Below are 13,748 nucleotides of genomic sequence, written 5' to 3'. Positions count from 1 at the left end.
GGCAACTATCATTAGAATGATGGAGGCATCGTTTACTGAAAAATGGAATGGAAGTTAAAAAACTGGATATTTATTTGAGAGTTGACTGCTGGATACTCAAAACTTTAGGATGAAACTAATATTTTTTTTATACATGAATTTTTTCACTCTTGATTAGTCACACTATGGCACATAAATCTTGGCATCGCCTAAGATCTTGACAAAACAAAAAAACAAGAACATCACAATAATAACATTTCTCATCAGTGACTGAACATAAAATCTCTCTTATCACTTCACTTTCTGTACATATATACAATAAAATCTGTGTCCATAATAAGAAGAGAATTACAAACCGGTCTTTTCAGATAACTATTCCGCCGTTACATACTCTTCTATTATAAATAAATGTAATAATTCACTTTTCTGTTGCTGTGATCGACAGTTAGGCACAGTAAGTACACTATATATAAAGTTCTTTGTCTCGAAGCTGCTCGTAGAAATCCCGCTGAAGAAAACGAAAATTTTTGTCTATTCGTTAATACTTTTGGAAAGTGATCAATTTTTGCACACATGTAGTTTTTGCACACTACAAACATAATTAATCTTCTATAAACTTCAAGTTTCTCCTCAAAAATGACTTTTGATGCAAAATAATTTTCAATACCTGCATACAAACTTAAGATTCCAAGATTCAGTAAAGAAGCAAAGGTATGAAAATTATTTTGACATTATTGTTGAGTATAACACATTATTTTATTTAAAGAAAAAAAAATATTTTCTGCCATGGTTTTCCCAACCACATTTTAAACACTTCCATGGTTTATTTCTAAAATTAAAACTATTAAAAGCCTAAAGTGTGATGAAAATGTAATGAAAATTCACATAGACACCAAAATACCTGGATTACATACTTTTCTTTAACATAGTCAGTAGTAGACCAGAGTTAATTGCTTGTGCAACAGTACAACCTCAAAAGGGCAGAAACCTCAGGGTTAAACTGTTCAAATTTTTGATTTAGAAAAACTAGCAAGCCATGAATTTTTTTTTTTTTTTTAAACAGCAAATTCTAATATTTTACTAGTGTTTGTAGGGAATCAGAAACACATTTCCTTAAATATCTCAAAAACTCATTTTTGTAGATATTACATAGCAGTGAAGTCCTCCATAAAAAATAAATCAACGAAAAGTAATTAAATTTTTAAAACTTGAAAAATGTATCCGAATTTTTGAGGTTGCACAGTGTTTTTTGTTCAAGATTTTACTTAAGCATCTCAAGTCATGACATTTATTTTTAAAAAAAGTTTTAACATTAGAGTACGGCATTTCTAATTCAAATCAAATCACAAAACTTCTTTTTTAAAACAATAAAACTTTAACAGTGAATGAAAAAAGACTCGGATGATTACTAGATGATCAGAACATTTCACATCTTCAACACATTTACAAACATGCCAGTTTCACCAGCATCTGAACACTACAATTCACAGTCACCGCTGCCAAGTTATCTCTTTTCCTTGATTCTCGTCCAAAAAATATTAAGAATACTTCATACACAAACATTTTCCGTTTTCTCTCTAAAGTCTGACGACATCGTCGAAACCCGTTACCTGAACGGGACTTTTCGAGACGTCGGTCGATGATGACTAAGTTGACTCAAAACAAAATGAATAAAAAATTAAAAATAAAATTCAAGTTTTCATGATTCCAGAAATTGCAGAACAGCTACGCGTCGAAGACACGGGAAGTTTTACACAGCGACACTGCTTGGACGCCTCTTGGGTGTCGTAACCGACTATGGAGAAGCTTCCGCTGTCATTGGGAACATCTGAAATAAATTTTGTAGTTTTTTTTTAATTGGCAACTCATACAAACTCTGAAACAAGTAAGCATAAAAAATATTTTCAACCCCTGACATACAATGGAAGTGGGGGTTATACGTTTAACGTGTCTGTGGCACTCTAACGCCTAAACGGATGAACCGATTTTGAAAAAAAAAATTGTTTGAAAGGAGAGTAGATAGAGCGATGTTCTTAGTAGCTAGGTGGCATCTTCGGATGACATTAATTAATGAAGATATCAATTAAAAACCTCTAAAAGGTTTCTTGTGATTTTTTTAGTAAAAACGTTTTTAAAATTGAGGACCAAAATTAAGAGTATTTTTTTCTGCATCTGATAGAATGTGTTTGGAACTACAATGTTTCATACAATTCCAATTACAACGTTTTTTTAGCAGATTTTAATAACGTCTAAGCCTTTATTCACGCGATTGATAACTGAATTCATTGTTGGCCGACAAGGAAATTAAAAGCAATGATTTAAAATTTTCATCTGTTGCCAGTTTCCATTTGTTAGCAAATAAAATACTTGTAATTGATTTTTAATAGTGCAAGGTTTTTAAAAGGATTTTCGATTTTCCCTCTTGATTCTACATTGCAACCCAGTCAGGGTTTGTTTTTTTTAATTTTTAATTTAAGACGATCACTTGTACATTTGACAGGGTTGCCACTCAATTCTTTTCAAAAGAATTCCCTGTGTTTACCCTCTATGAAAATGCAGCATTACAAATAAGCAAACATTGATATTTGTACAAGAACATTAAAAAACTGCAAGTTACATTACAGAAGGGGGGAGATCCAAATAAAAAAGGGGAAGCAAAGAATTCATTAAACTGAAATTGCATGGTGGCTGAATATTTATATTTAACATTCTAAATTTAAAAAAAAATAATAATTGGACCTGAAAAAATACGAAAGTTAAACAGGGCAATAATAATTTATGACGAATCTCAAGCTCTCTAAATCTAATGGGCAAAAAATCAAGATACATGTAAAAAAAATAATAATAATAATAATAAATTTTGCTTTTGTAAAGGACATTTCAACATTAACTCTAAAATACAAAAAAAAAAACTTTTAAATAAATTTCCATTTTTATTTTATCTAAATAAATTTATATATTTTTGGTAGTTTACATTATTTGGACACTGATTTTTGCTATTTTATTTTTTCTTAGATAAAATTCCCTACACGTGTAGTTAACACTTAACTGTGTAGTTAAATTAATGACTTATTTGGACATCAGATCTGCATATTGTTCATCAGAAATCACCAAATCAGCATCATCTGTTTACCTAAATTGGGAACAGGAAGTTGGGAAGGGGAGGGAGGATATTATCTCTCTTACAAGGACCTCGTACGAAAAAGAATCCTTTCAAAATAAGCTTCAGTGCTGGCAGATTTGCCTGGCGCCAAAAATTAAAATTAAGTGAATAAACCAACAAAATTCTAGATTTTTTTTAAAGGAATTCTTGACTTTAATCGTTAAGAGTATAAAAGGGCACCAAACAGTTATCCTTACATTTTGCAAGCAAAATATAATTATTTCTTTATCTAAAAATTGCAAACATGATCCAATTTGTGCTAGTTTAGATTCGCAAATGATTCCAAGGACTGTATGGAAAATCTAAGGAGTTTCAAGCACCTTGGAAACGAATCCTTTTCCTATGTAATTTCCCAGGATCCAAGGAGTGTGTACACACCCTTTTTCTGCAAAATTAGAAAATTGCCCTCTTAATTAAATTAAAGTGCCGTTTTTCCTGAAAGCACCCTGTCTCCTTTTAGGACATTCCATATTGCCAACCTTTGAAGGAAAAAAAAAAAACAGGATATTCCACTAGAGGTGTATAGGTAATTTACCAGCGATATATCTTCAGGACAGAAGTATTAAATCAGGGTTTGTACTCAATTTCAGAAATAAAATTGAAGGAGTAAAATGAGATTATGAAGGAGTACTAATGGGCTGTTCTTAAATGATGGCATAGTTTGTTTGTTCTTCAACATATTTGTCCCCCTTCCCCCTTTATTACGCTTCACCTTACTCCTCCTCTTGTCACCATGTCATATTTTTTATAATCATATTGTTATAATAACTGCAATGTCACTTTTTGTCAACCTGTCTCTTTCCCTTGTCACAATTTCATGAACCTGTTTCCCCCTCAAGGCACGACATCACTTGAGGATGATCCTTTTCACAATATCATAACTGCAACTTACAAAACAATTGTTTTCTAACACAAGCACTTGATATAGTATATCGACTTATGAATTTTTAAATATTTAAACAATAATTAGACACACTATTTTTGCTGCTGAGAGTGTGATGGAGGGAAAAGCAATAATTATAAAACTTGAAAAAAAAAACAGCCAAGCACCTTTTAATCATATTTTACTTCATTTAAAGAAAAGTCTTAGCCTCATCTAATAATATTTTCAACTTCAATTTTTATGACTTCTGATCAATTTGAAAATCACATATTTATGGAAAAAATAAATACACGAAATTACTACATTAAAATCGCCCTTATGACGAAGTTAAGTTGTCGGTCGAAGGATTTTAAGTTACTGTCACATAGAGGAAGATATGTTGTCTTGAACTAAACAAGGAGTTTTGAAGGAATTAAAACCAAAATGAAGGAGGTTGAAGGTCCCTTCAAAAAAATTTCCTAAATGAAGGAGTTTTGAAGGAGCATACGAACCCTGTAAATTATGCTTTTAAATAACATGAATACTAAATTTAAAGTGAAATGGGGATTTTTCGCAGATGTAAGCTAATTGATAGCAGCAAGAAAAACATGCAACAAAGGAAAAACCAAACAATAAGGAGTGAATTTGCTTAAAGTTTTGTGCATTCCTTAGTCTCTACCAAAAAAGTAGCAAAAAAATTTTAATTACTAAAATCTGAAGGAAAAAAATTCAATATATAATTAAAATAATATATAATATAAGTAGGTATAGGGTAGCACATGTTAAAATAACTTTGAACTTTCAAAGTAATTGACATATTTTCAAGATGCAAAAGGATTGAAATCTGCTGCAATTTTCGGCAAAGTATGTGCTTTGTTGAACATCAGGGGTGATTGTGAGTTCATCAAAAAATACCTGAAAGTTTCAAAGCGAGACCGGGGGGGGGGGGGGGGGGGTAATCTTTGACCCTTATTACTTAAGTGCACCTTTGCCATAGTATTAAATAGTTCTGAGTCAAAATATTGTATGTACATGTGATTAAATTTTTAATGGGTTACGAAGTTACTTTTGAGCTGGTGTTATACGAATTATCTCGACATTTATTTGTCCATCTTAAGGGATAGGTGTCCATCTTAAGGCTCTTGCAGGTATATTTGATGAGTATTATATAATTTTTAAAAAATGGCGGAGGTAGGGAGATAAAATCATTTTTAAAAAAAAAACATAATTCCGGTATTTTCGGACATAAAAATACCGGAAATACGTCCGAAAATAGCGGAAATTCGGTAAAATACCGGAACATAGGGTTGTCATCCAAATTTTGCTTCAAAATAGTTGCTTTAGTAGCCTAATTTGTAAAAAAAAGTCGCCTAAATAGTCTCCTCAGCACAATGATTAAGTTGCATTTTTCACCCATTTAGTTACTTTTTCCAATTTCTTTTAACTATTTACTAACTCAAAAAATACTTAGTGTAACAAAATCACACAATAGAAAATCTTAAAACATAGCTATTTATAGTAAATGCAAAAAAAAGAAAAAAATCAAAACTTAATTTCTCAGATCTAACATGTGTTTTAACATCATTCAACATTTTTTACTGGAACTACTACTTCAAAAAAGCAACTCTCAGAATAGTAATGAAGTTGGTATTTAAATTTCTTTTTAAATACTTACAAATTCCAAAAATACATTGTGTCACACAATCAAAAGATGACTACCTATAGTAACTACAAGGAAATAAAAACTTATTTTCCCAAACATAATATTTTTTTTCAAGATTAACTTGGTTCATTCAGCATTTTTTAATGGTACTAATAATAATAGAATTTAATGAAGATCTTTTTTTTAAAGTCAAGACAAAGGAATTATAAATTGAGTTTGAACTTGTAAAACATATTCATGAGTCTTCAAAGTATTTAAGTTAGGAGACAGTATTGACACTTTCCCATGCATTTTAAATTTTAAATTGTCAATACATTTAAATGTTGATTTTCTTTTTCAATGCTGATCGTTGATTTGTGTATTTCAAAGTCTAGTCGTTTTTAAAAATTAAGAACTGTGAACTAAAATGTGACAGTTTTTTCATACTACTATTTAAATGTAATAATTAAGCAATAGCTGTATAGGGAAAGTAATTAATGTAATAGGTAAAATGGCTTCTGAAATAAGCCAAGTAAACAACAAACTAGTATAGGGGAGGGGGGGCACATGTGAACGTGGCACCATGACAACGTCAAGCAAAACATCTTAAAAAATTCTTAAATAATGGCAGGGCCAGTTCTACTTCTTAGCCTAACTTTTAGGGCAAGGACCCAGTTTATGTTCCTGTAGTGACAGGTTTTTTGTTTTAGCAGATGCTGATGTAATGTTATCAGACATCTACATGTGAAAACATATTTTAAATTACCTAATAAGCTAAACTTAATTATTGCAAAACAATACATGAAAATTCAAGTAAATTTATGAGTTGTTAATTGTTAAATCAATTTTCATTTCATTTTTTTATATTTTATATTTTAGTGCTATTAGAGATCACTTGAAGCAGTTTCCAGCTAAAAGGAGTCAAATTTTCATTTTCATATGAATTTCTCCTAGAGTTCAATTTTTAGTTACGTTCATTTCTATGTGAACTTCAAAAAACAAGAAAATTAAATTAGAGTAGCTTTGAAAATATTTATTTTGGGAATAAATTTGAAGATAAACAAGTTTGCTAGTTTGAAATTTCGTTTTTGTCCGAAAATACGTAACTAATAACAACTTAAGAACAAAGCTTTAAAAAAAAAGAAATTATTGAAATAAAAATCAAAATAAATTGCTTTAAGATGGCATAAGTTAAAACATCTAAGACCATTTAAAAATATTAAAACACTAACTGGATGCTAAAAGATTAAAATTTCGAGCGCCGGCAAGACATTTTCGGCGAAGCACGTGTTCAACGCTTGAGTGTTTGTTCTCTATATTTTCATTTCTATGTGAACTTAAAAACAGGAAAATTCAGTTCAAGTAGCTTTGAAAATATTTATTTTTGACATAAATTTAAAAGTAAGGAAGTTTGCTAGTTTTAATTTTCGTATTTTTACGAAAATACGTAACTAATAACAACTTAAGAGCAAAGTTTTAAAAAAAAATTAAGAAGTTATTGAAATAAAAACCAATATAAATTGCCCTAAGATTGCATAATTTAAAATATCTAAGACCTTTTAAAATAGTTCAAACACTAACCGGATGCTAAAAGATTTCAATTTCGAACACGGCATGCAATTTTCGGCGAAGCACGTGTTCAACGCTAGAATGTTAACAAACAAGAACGGCTTTAGTTTTTTGCCGTACATATTAGGATAACTTAAGTCAAAGCACTGGAGATCATTATTAATAATGCAATTTTATTACAGAAAACGAAAATTTTGCATTTGAATTCGACCTCACAGGGTTCATACTCTATTCGGATGAAGAAATTCCATGACTTTTCCCAAGACTTTTTCATGACTTCATAAAAATTTTCATGACCTTGTTACACGAAGAGAATAGTACTATTTAATGTCAAACTTGAAATTTTTTTTTCGGAAACTAGCATTAGCAAAACTTTTACATGACTGCAACTACTTCATCGAAGCACTTACTTGTGACTGAAAACATATCAGTGCACACTGCAGAAACTGATAAACTATTCTTATTTGTCTTTATTATATAAATTTAAGCAAAGTAAAAATATAGTGAAACAATATACTGATGTTTAAATGCCTAATATATATTTAATGAATATGGCAGAATAGTAATGAATAGGACAAAGTTTGAAAGAGTCATTATTAAGTTTCCAATAATAAATTTACTTCATAAAATACTGCCCTTTGGTATCAATAGTGCTTCTAATCATCCATGTAACTTGACAGTACTATTTTTGTTCATTGGAGTAAAGCCACAGTGTCAATAAATTAATTTTTCTAAATCAGATATTTCAGCTGGCCACATGGGGGATCAGTTTTGAGCGCTGTATGTTAGGCATCACTGTTCGACTATTAGAATATCCCTATTTCTATGGCTAAAGTCTTTACTTTGGAAAGCTTTCAACTGATTAAGAGAAACTCTGATAAATTTAATGTTTTTTTTTTTTTATTTATTTTTTTTTTTTTTACAAGTGGTTGAAATAAACTCGGAATTGAATTACGTTTTCTGAATGGGTGTTGGAAAAATCAAGAACATACAGAATATAACATGTAAGAAGTGCTGAAAATAATGTTGAATTACAAAATTAGTGATGTCCTGGCAGTAAAATTACATTACGAAAAAGACGAGTGGCTGCAACAGAAGCAGATGCAATAGGATTCCTAAACTCAGATTTGTTTTTGGGATTGTTCATTTTTCAAGTACTAACAGCTTTTACATGCACTAATGTTAAATCACTCAAGATTTCAAATGCTCTTTTAGCTGCTGTTACTTTATTGCTGCCCAAAACATTTTTCCATGACTTAAAATAAATTTCCATGACTTTTGATGAAAATATTAATTTTCCATGACTTTTCCAGGTCTGAAATTTGTCAATCTTTTTTCCATGACTTTCCAGGATTTCCATGACCCGTACGAACCCTGGCCTCAGTAGATCGACACGTTCGCCGCGCGGCGAAATGCTATTGGCTGAAAACTGTATGATGCAATCTCCATAGAGTGTTGGAATGCAACTGATTGGCTCAAAATCGTTCTTCCTATTTCTTTTTCAGTGAATTTCATAAAAGATGAAAAAATAGTCGCTTTTTATTGCAAAAAGTCGCCGTTTTTTTAAAAATAGTCGTTTATGGCCTGTTTTTTGCCAAAAAAGTCGCCATAGTCGCCTAAGGTAAGAAATAGTCGCAAAAGTCGCCTTTTTAGTCGCCAATGGCAACCCTAGGAACACAATCACCCCTGGAACATGCAATGAGGAAAGCTTCCAAAAAATTAATTTTTACTAAATGAGTTATCAATTAGAAAAAGTGTTATTGACATTGGTAGACTAGAAAAAGGCGCCATCTATTGAGAAGAAAGTGAAACTTTTTGATGATTGACTACAAAAATGGGTTAAAAATAGTAAAAAACGGGAAATCAGAGAGGAAAAAGGGGGGAATCTCCTGTAAAAAAACAGTAGAGTTGGCAAGTACAACATTCTATTGGAGCAAACGAACGTACCTTTGGGCAGCCTCCTGAACCTGGGAGACTCGTTGCTCCACTGTCCCACGCTGGCCAGCGTCACGCTCCTGGGAAAAGTGGAGAATCCAGAGTCCATGCCGTCGCTGTCCGTCCTCTGGACATCCGCAGGCATCGCGACAGTCTTTTCCAGCTGTTCCGCAGACCGGGACCGCGACTCTTCGCGACCCCTCGACCTTCGGCAGGTGTGTACGGAGGCGTGCGTACAGTGGGGCTGCAGGAGGGGGGTCTGCTCCCTGGAATGCTCCAGGGCGGACTGCATCGGCAAGCTGCCGGACGAAATTACTGAAACGAAAAAGGGATCGGAAATTAAGTCGAAGAATACGCTTAAACACAGAGTGGATTCAAAAATTGGACAGCCAAAACCAGGGTTGGCTTTCTGCCGGCAGAAACTGGTTTCTGCCCTGCCGGTGGCAGAAACTGGTTATAACCGGTAAAAACCGGCAGAAACTGGCAAAAATTAAAAAAACGCATCTTTATCAATTCAAGTAATTACAAAACGGTATTTATTTAAGTAAACTAAAAAATGTAATTCCATTTCATCATTGTAAAAAAATAAAACTCATTGCCCTTTATTTAGTTTGATCAGAAAGAGATTTGTTTAACTGCTGATGCTCGTAACATTTGGATTAATCTGAAGAACGAGAATCTTATGAGCACATAAGAAAAAGAAGTTACAGATTTAAACAAGCAGTTACTGGTTGTCATTTGCTAGCTTATACGCGTCATCTAAAATGCTTGGGATTAAAATTATCATGTGCTCAAGAAGAAAATGCCAGGATTTTACTTGCCAATAGCAACCTCGATTTTATACCTAATATCACAGCTTTACAAAACAAATTGACGCTATTTCCCAAAACCTATTTTTCCAGTCAAGTTTTAAAACCACTCCAGTTACTACATAGTAGATCATTTTATTTAAAAAATATATACAATTGAAGAAAGTTTCATGAATCTTTGCTGGATCCTTGATGGGATTGCCATCTAGTTCTTCTGTTGCGAGAGTTTTCTGATATTTCTCCTCTATTCATATTAAATTAAGAAATCATTTATATTTTCAATCCACCTTTTCTTAGAGACAGCTGCAGAGTGCAAAAAACATAATGTTTAATTTTTATCGATATTGTAATTAAATTGTGCTTTGGCTAACATTTCATTATTTTCCTGTGCTAAATTCCTATTGGGTATCAAAGATTTCTTTTATGTCATTTTTTTTAGTTTTTGCCAGTTTCTGCCACAAATGTGGCAGAAAGGGGTTTTTGCCATGCCGGTTTTAACCGGTTTCTACCAGTGGTTTTGACCACCTCGGCAGAAACTTGCCAACCCTGGCCAAAACTAACTTTGAAAGTATGATTTACACACTGTTGCTATTTTCCCCCAATGGTTTCTAAGTTATCAATTGAGACAGTGAGATGCAAAGGGACGTATTGTCCGACCACGGAATGTATGGAAAGAAAAACATCCGTTTTACGGCCGGAAATGGACAAATCTATTACTTTTAGCGATGTCGGCTTTTGCAGAAGCAGAGTCGAGTCTCATTCAAATGAGCGGAATATGCGCATCAAATTTTTACTTTTCCTCCTCATTCACATAGATTCGTCTCATCTGGACGTTTGAAAATTCCATACAATCCGTGGTTGGACAGTAAGTGGCAAAATTAAAAATTTGGAGATAACCAGTACAAATGGTAGGTGAACCCCTTCTCTGTCTTGGGGCAAGAGATGGTTCTAGTAGCCCTGGTAGGTGCTGCTGTACGGCATGATTTAGAGAAAAAATCCAATAAAAGCCTACCTAGGACGTAATCTTTATATGCATTTAACTTTAAACTTGAAAATGTCCACTCGCATAGATTTGCTTCTCACTGCCTCAATTGATTGATTTGCGTATTTCTGAATATTATATACGGTGCACAACATTTTTTGTATAAGCTGCTCCTTTTGTGAATCTAACTTTAAAAAAATCACAAAACCTCAAATCTATTTTCCCTCGGTGATTTGACAAATATCTGTTGCATTTAATATTAATTTGTGTATTAAACTTTTTTTTAAAATGCATATGCTGATGATTTTCCTGCACCTTGACGAAATTTTTAAAAAAGTATCCGTAAAAATCTTGCATGTATTCAGAAAGAAGTTGAAACTACTTGATGGATTTAAGGTTTACTGATTTTACTATTAGTGGTCCCAATTTTTCACCCATTATAATTTCAAAGAGTGATGTGGGCTTGTGTATAGCCCCGTACTTTGAGATATACCCTACTGTAAAAGATTTGTAAAATTTATGTATTAAAAACCATATTGTGTTTTTATATTATATTTTTGCTGAAAAATCTTGTTAATATTTTTCTAATTGAAAAAGATGTGTGTGTAGTCTATTGCTTGCATAAATTATCCACTGAATTTAAAATGTTATATTTGTAACAAAAAACCCTTTTTTTATGATAATATAAAGAACAATATTAAAATGTCAAAATAAACTCCCCATTTTTGGTCCTTTTTTCTGAAATATATGTTACAGTAAAGGGATCAATTGGTCAAAAGCCCCTTTTTATCCAGCCCTGGTGGCTAAGATTGTGCGAGATTTAATTATTGGATTCTTTTAACATTACATAAAAATTGACTGAACGTCATCTGAGCCATCCTCTTACAGTATAAAATATTGTATACTATTTCAATCCCCCCCCCCCCCCAAAAAAAAAATCAACCATAAAGGAGGACAATCCAATCATCACAGAAAAATAAGCACATCCGATACTTACAGCTCCCAAACTTGGACTGTGAATGATTCTTTTCTAAAAGAAGTTCGTGATAATCTTCTACCAGAAGTTCATCACTGCTTTGCTGACCGCTACTTTTAGAATGATCTAAATTATGAAAAAAATATGTTATTTAACTTATAAACAATTTTGCAAAATTATATAATATTTCAAAAAAAAATCCAAAATGTGTTTAAATCATTATATATGTTACAATCAGTTCTTATTGAACCAAAGCTGCCAATTGGGGAGACTTTACCCAGATAAATTTAGCAACAAAAGGTAGAAAAAATATAATAAGGGATTTTTTAAATTACGACACTATAAGAACTTCGGCAGGGCCCGAAATTCAGGAAGTCAGATCATTAGCTTTGCTTTTGCAAAGTTCAAGAAAAAAAATAATAAATACAACTTTAAGGTTAAAAAAAATTAGTAATAATAAGGATGCATCAGTTTCTTATTGCTTGTAGGTCATAATTAAGATCTCTTGCAGGAGATATTGAAAACATTTTACATTTTTTGGAGCGGAAATCAAGTTTTAAAAATGGAAAAAGAAACAAAAATGTTTCAAAACTGATCCGACACATACCATTTCCATACTCATCTGTGAAAAGGTTTGTTTTTGCGATCCCAATTCTTTTATCATAGAGATTTTCCCAAAATTCTAGTCGCTTGAAAATCTCTTTTTTGGACAATTATGTTATTTTGATGAAAATTTGAGAGATTACTTCATTAGGGAATTTGGGAGAATGTGCCAAAAACTTGAGAGTCTCTCCTGTTTCTCATTTGGGAGATTTGGCAGCTACGGGATCGTCAGGTTTCAGATGAACAGTAGGGTGGTTCAAAAATACACGTAAGAAAATAAGTTTCTCCTAGATAGCAGGACACCCCTCCATATTTTCAGACTTGTGGATAGTAATATACTGGAAGAATTTTAGTTTCCTATTTCAACTGCAAGAGGGTGCTCAATCCCCCCCCCCCCTACATACACATTTCATCAGAATGGGGTGGGGGGTTAAAAAATACATTGAACTGAAAAAACAATGCTACATTTTATAACATACACGAGTATTATGCATATACATTGCAATAAAATAATTATTTACAAAAAAAAAACAGCTGGGGAAATGAAATGTTTCTAAATTTACGACATTTTCTATGCTACAGCTAATGTTAAATGGATGGGTCATAGAGCACCATCTTAAAATCTGAGTAAAAAGCTGAAACTTTTACAGCACAGTACTAATAGTAAATCTAAAAAACGTAGGGGGTGGCCTGGATTCTAACTGAAAAAAAGTTTTTTTGAACCACCCTAATGGCCCCCACTTAATCCTTATAGGCCCCGACAACCTGATGGCAACAAAGAGGGCGCTGCATGGAACCCGTTTCAATTGATTGGTGGATGCCGGGGGGGGGGGGGGGGGGGTCTGCTCAGTTCCTCTTGCGATCAAAATGGGGAACGTCCAATCAACAAAAAAAAAATTTGAAACATTGACAATGTTTGGTGGATGCATGAGCTGCATCGGCTTAACACAGAAAAGTCATCCATCGTCAAGGCCTGTTAAGCGTCAGCGCCATCTAGTGGGGCCGCGGTTTGAGATAAACAGTTTTGATTGCACTCACCAGAATGCGAATCCACCGCCAGGCTCCTTCCGGAAGGCTTCCGATGACCGTCCGGACCCGCCCGGGAGGGTCCGGGGACATGTCCCCGGAGTAGGGGAGGGGTCCTCCCGCCCGGGTATTCGCCGCCGCCACCCGCCACCGTCCTCTTGCGGGTGTGGTAGATGATGACCACCCACACCACGGAAGTCCC

At 33.2% G+C, this 13,748-nt stretch overlaps 1 protein-coding gene across 1 annotated transcript; it reads right to left on the bottom strand.

Moving 5' to 3' along the window:
- Positions 1-1,385: 1,385 nt before the first annotated feature.
- On the bottom strand, positions 1,386-13,682 carry LOC129221529 (uncharacterized). The gene is made up of 4 exons (XM_054856020.1): positions 13,559-13,682; positions 11,939-12,043; positions 9,163-9,465; positions 1,386-1,807 (listed from the first exon to the last, which is right to left on the bottom strand). The coding sequence occupies exons 3-4, from the start codon at positions 9,440-9,442 to the stop codon at positions 1,671-1,673; spliced, it is 417 nt and encodes a 138-aa protein (XP_054711995.1). The 5' UTR covers positions 9,443-9,465; positions 11,939-12,043; positions 13,559-13,682; the 3' UTR covers positions 1,386-1,670.
- Positions 13,683-13,748: the final 66 nt, after the last annotated feature.

This window comes from Uloborus diversus, chromosome 4, assembly GCF_026930045.1.
Source record: "Uloborus diversus isolate 005 chromosome 4, Udiv.v.3.1, whole genome shotgun sequence".
NCBI classification, from domain to species: domain Eukaryota; kingdom Metazoa; phylum Arthropoda; class Arachnida; order Araneae; family Uloboridae; genus Uloborus; species Uloborus diversus.
Note: the sequence above shows the minus strand (reverse complement) of the source record. Positions and strands in the feature narration are given on the sequence as shown.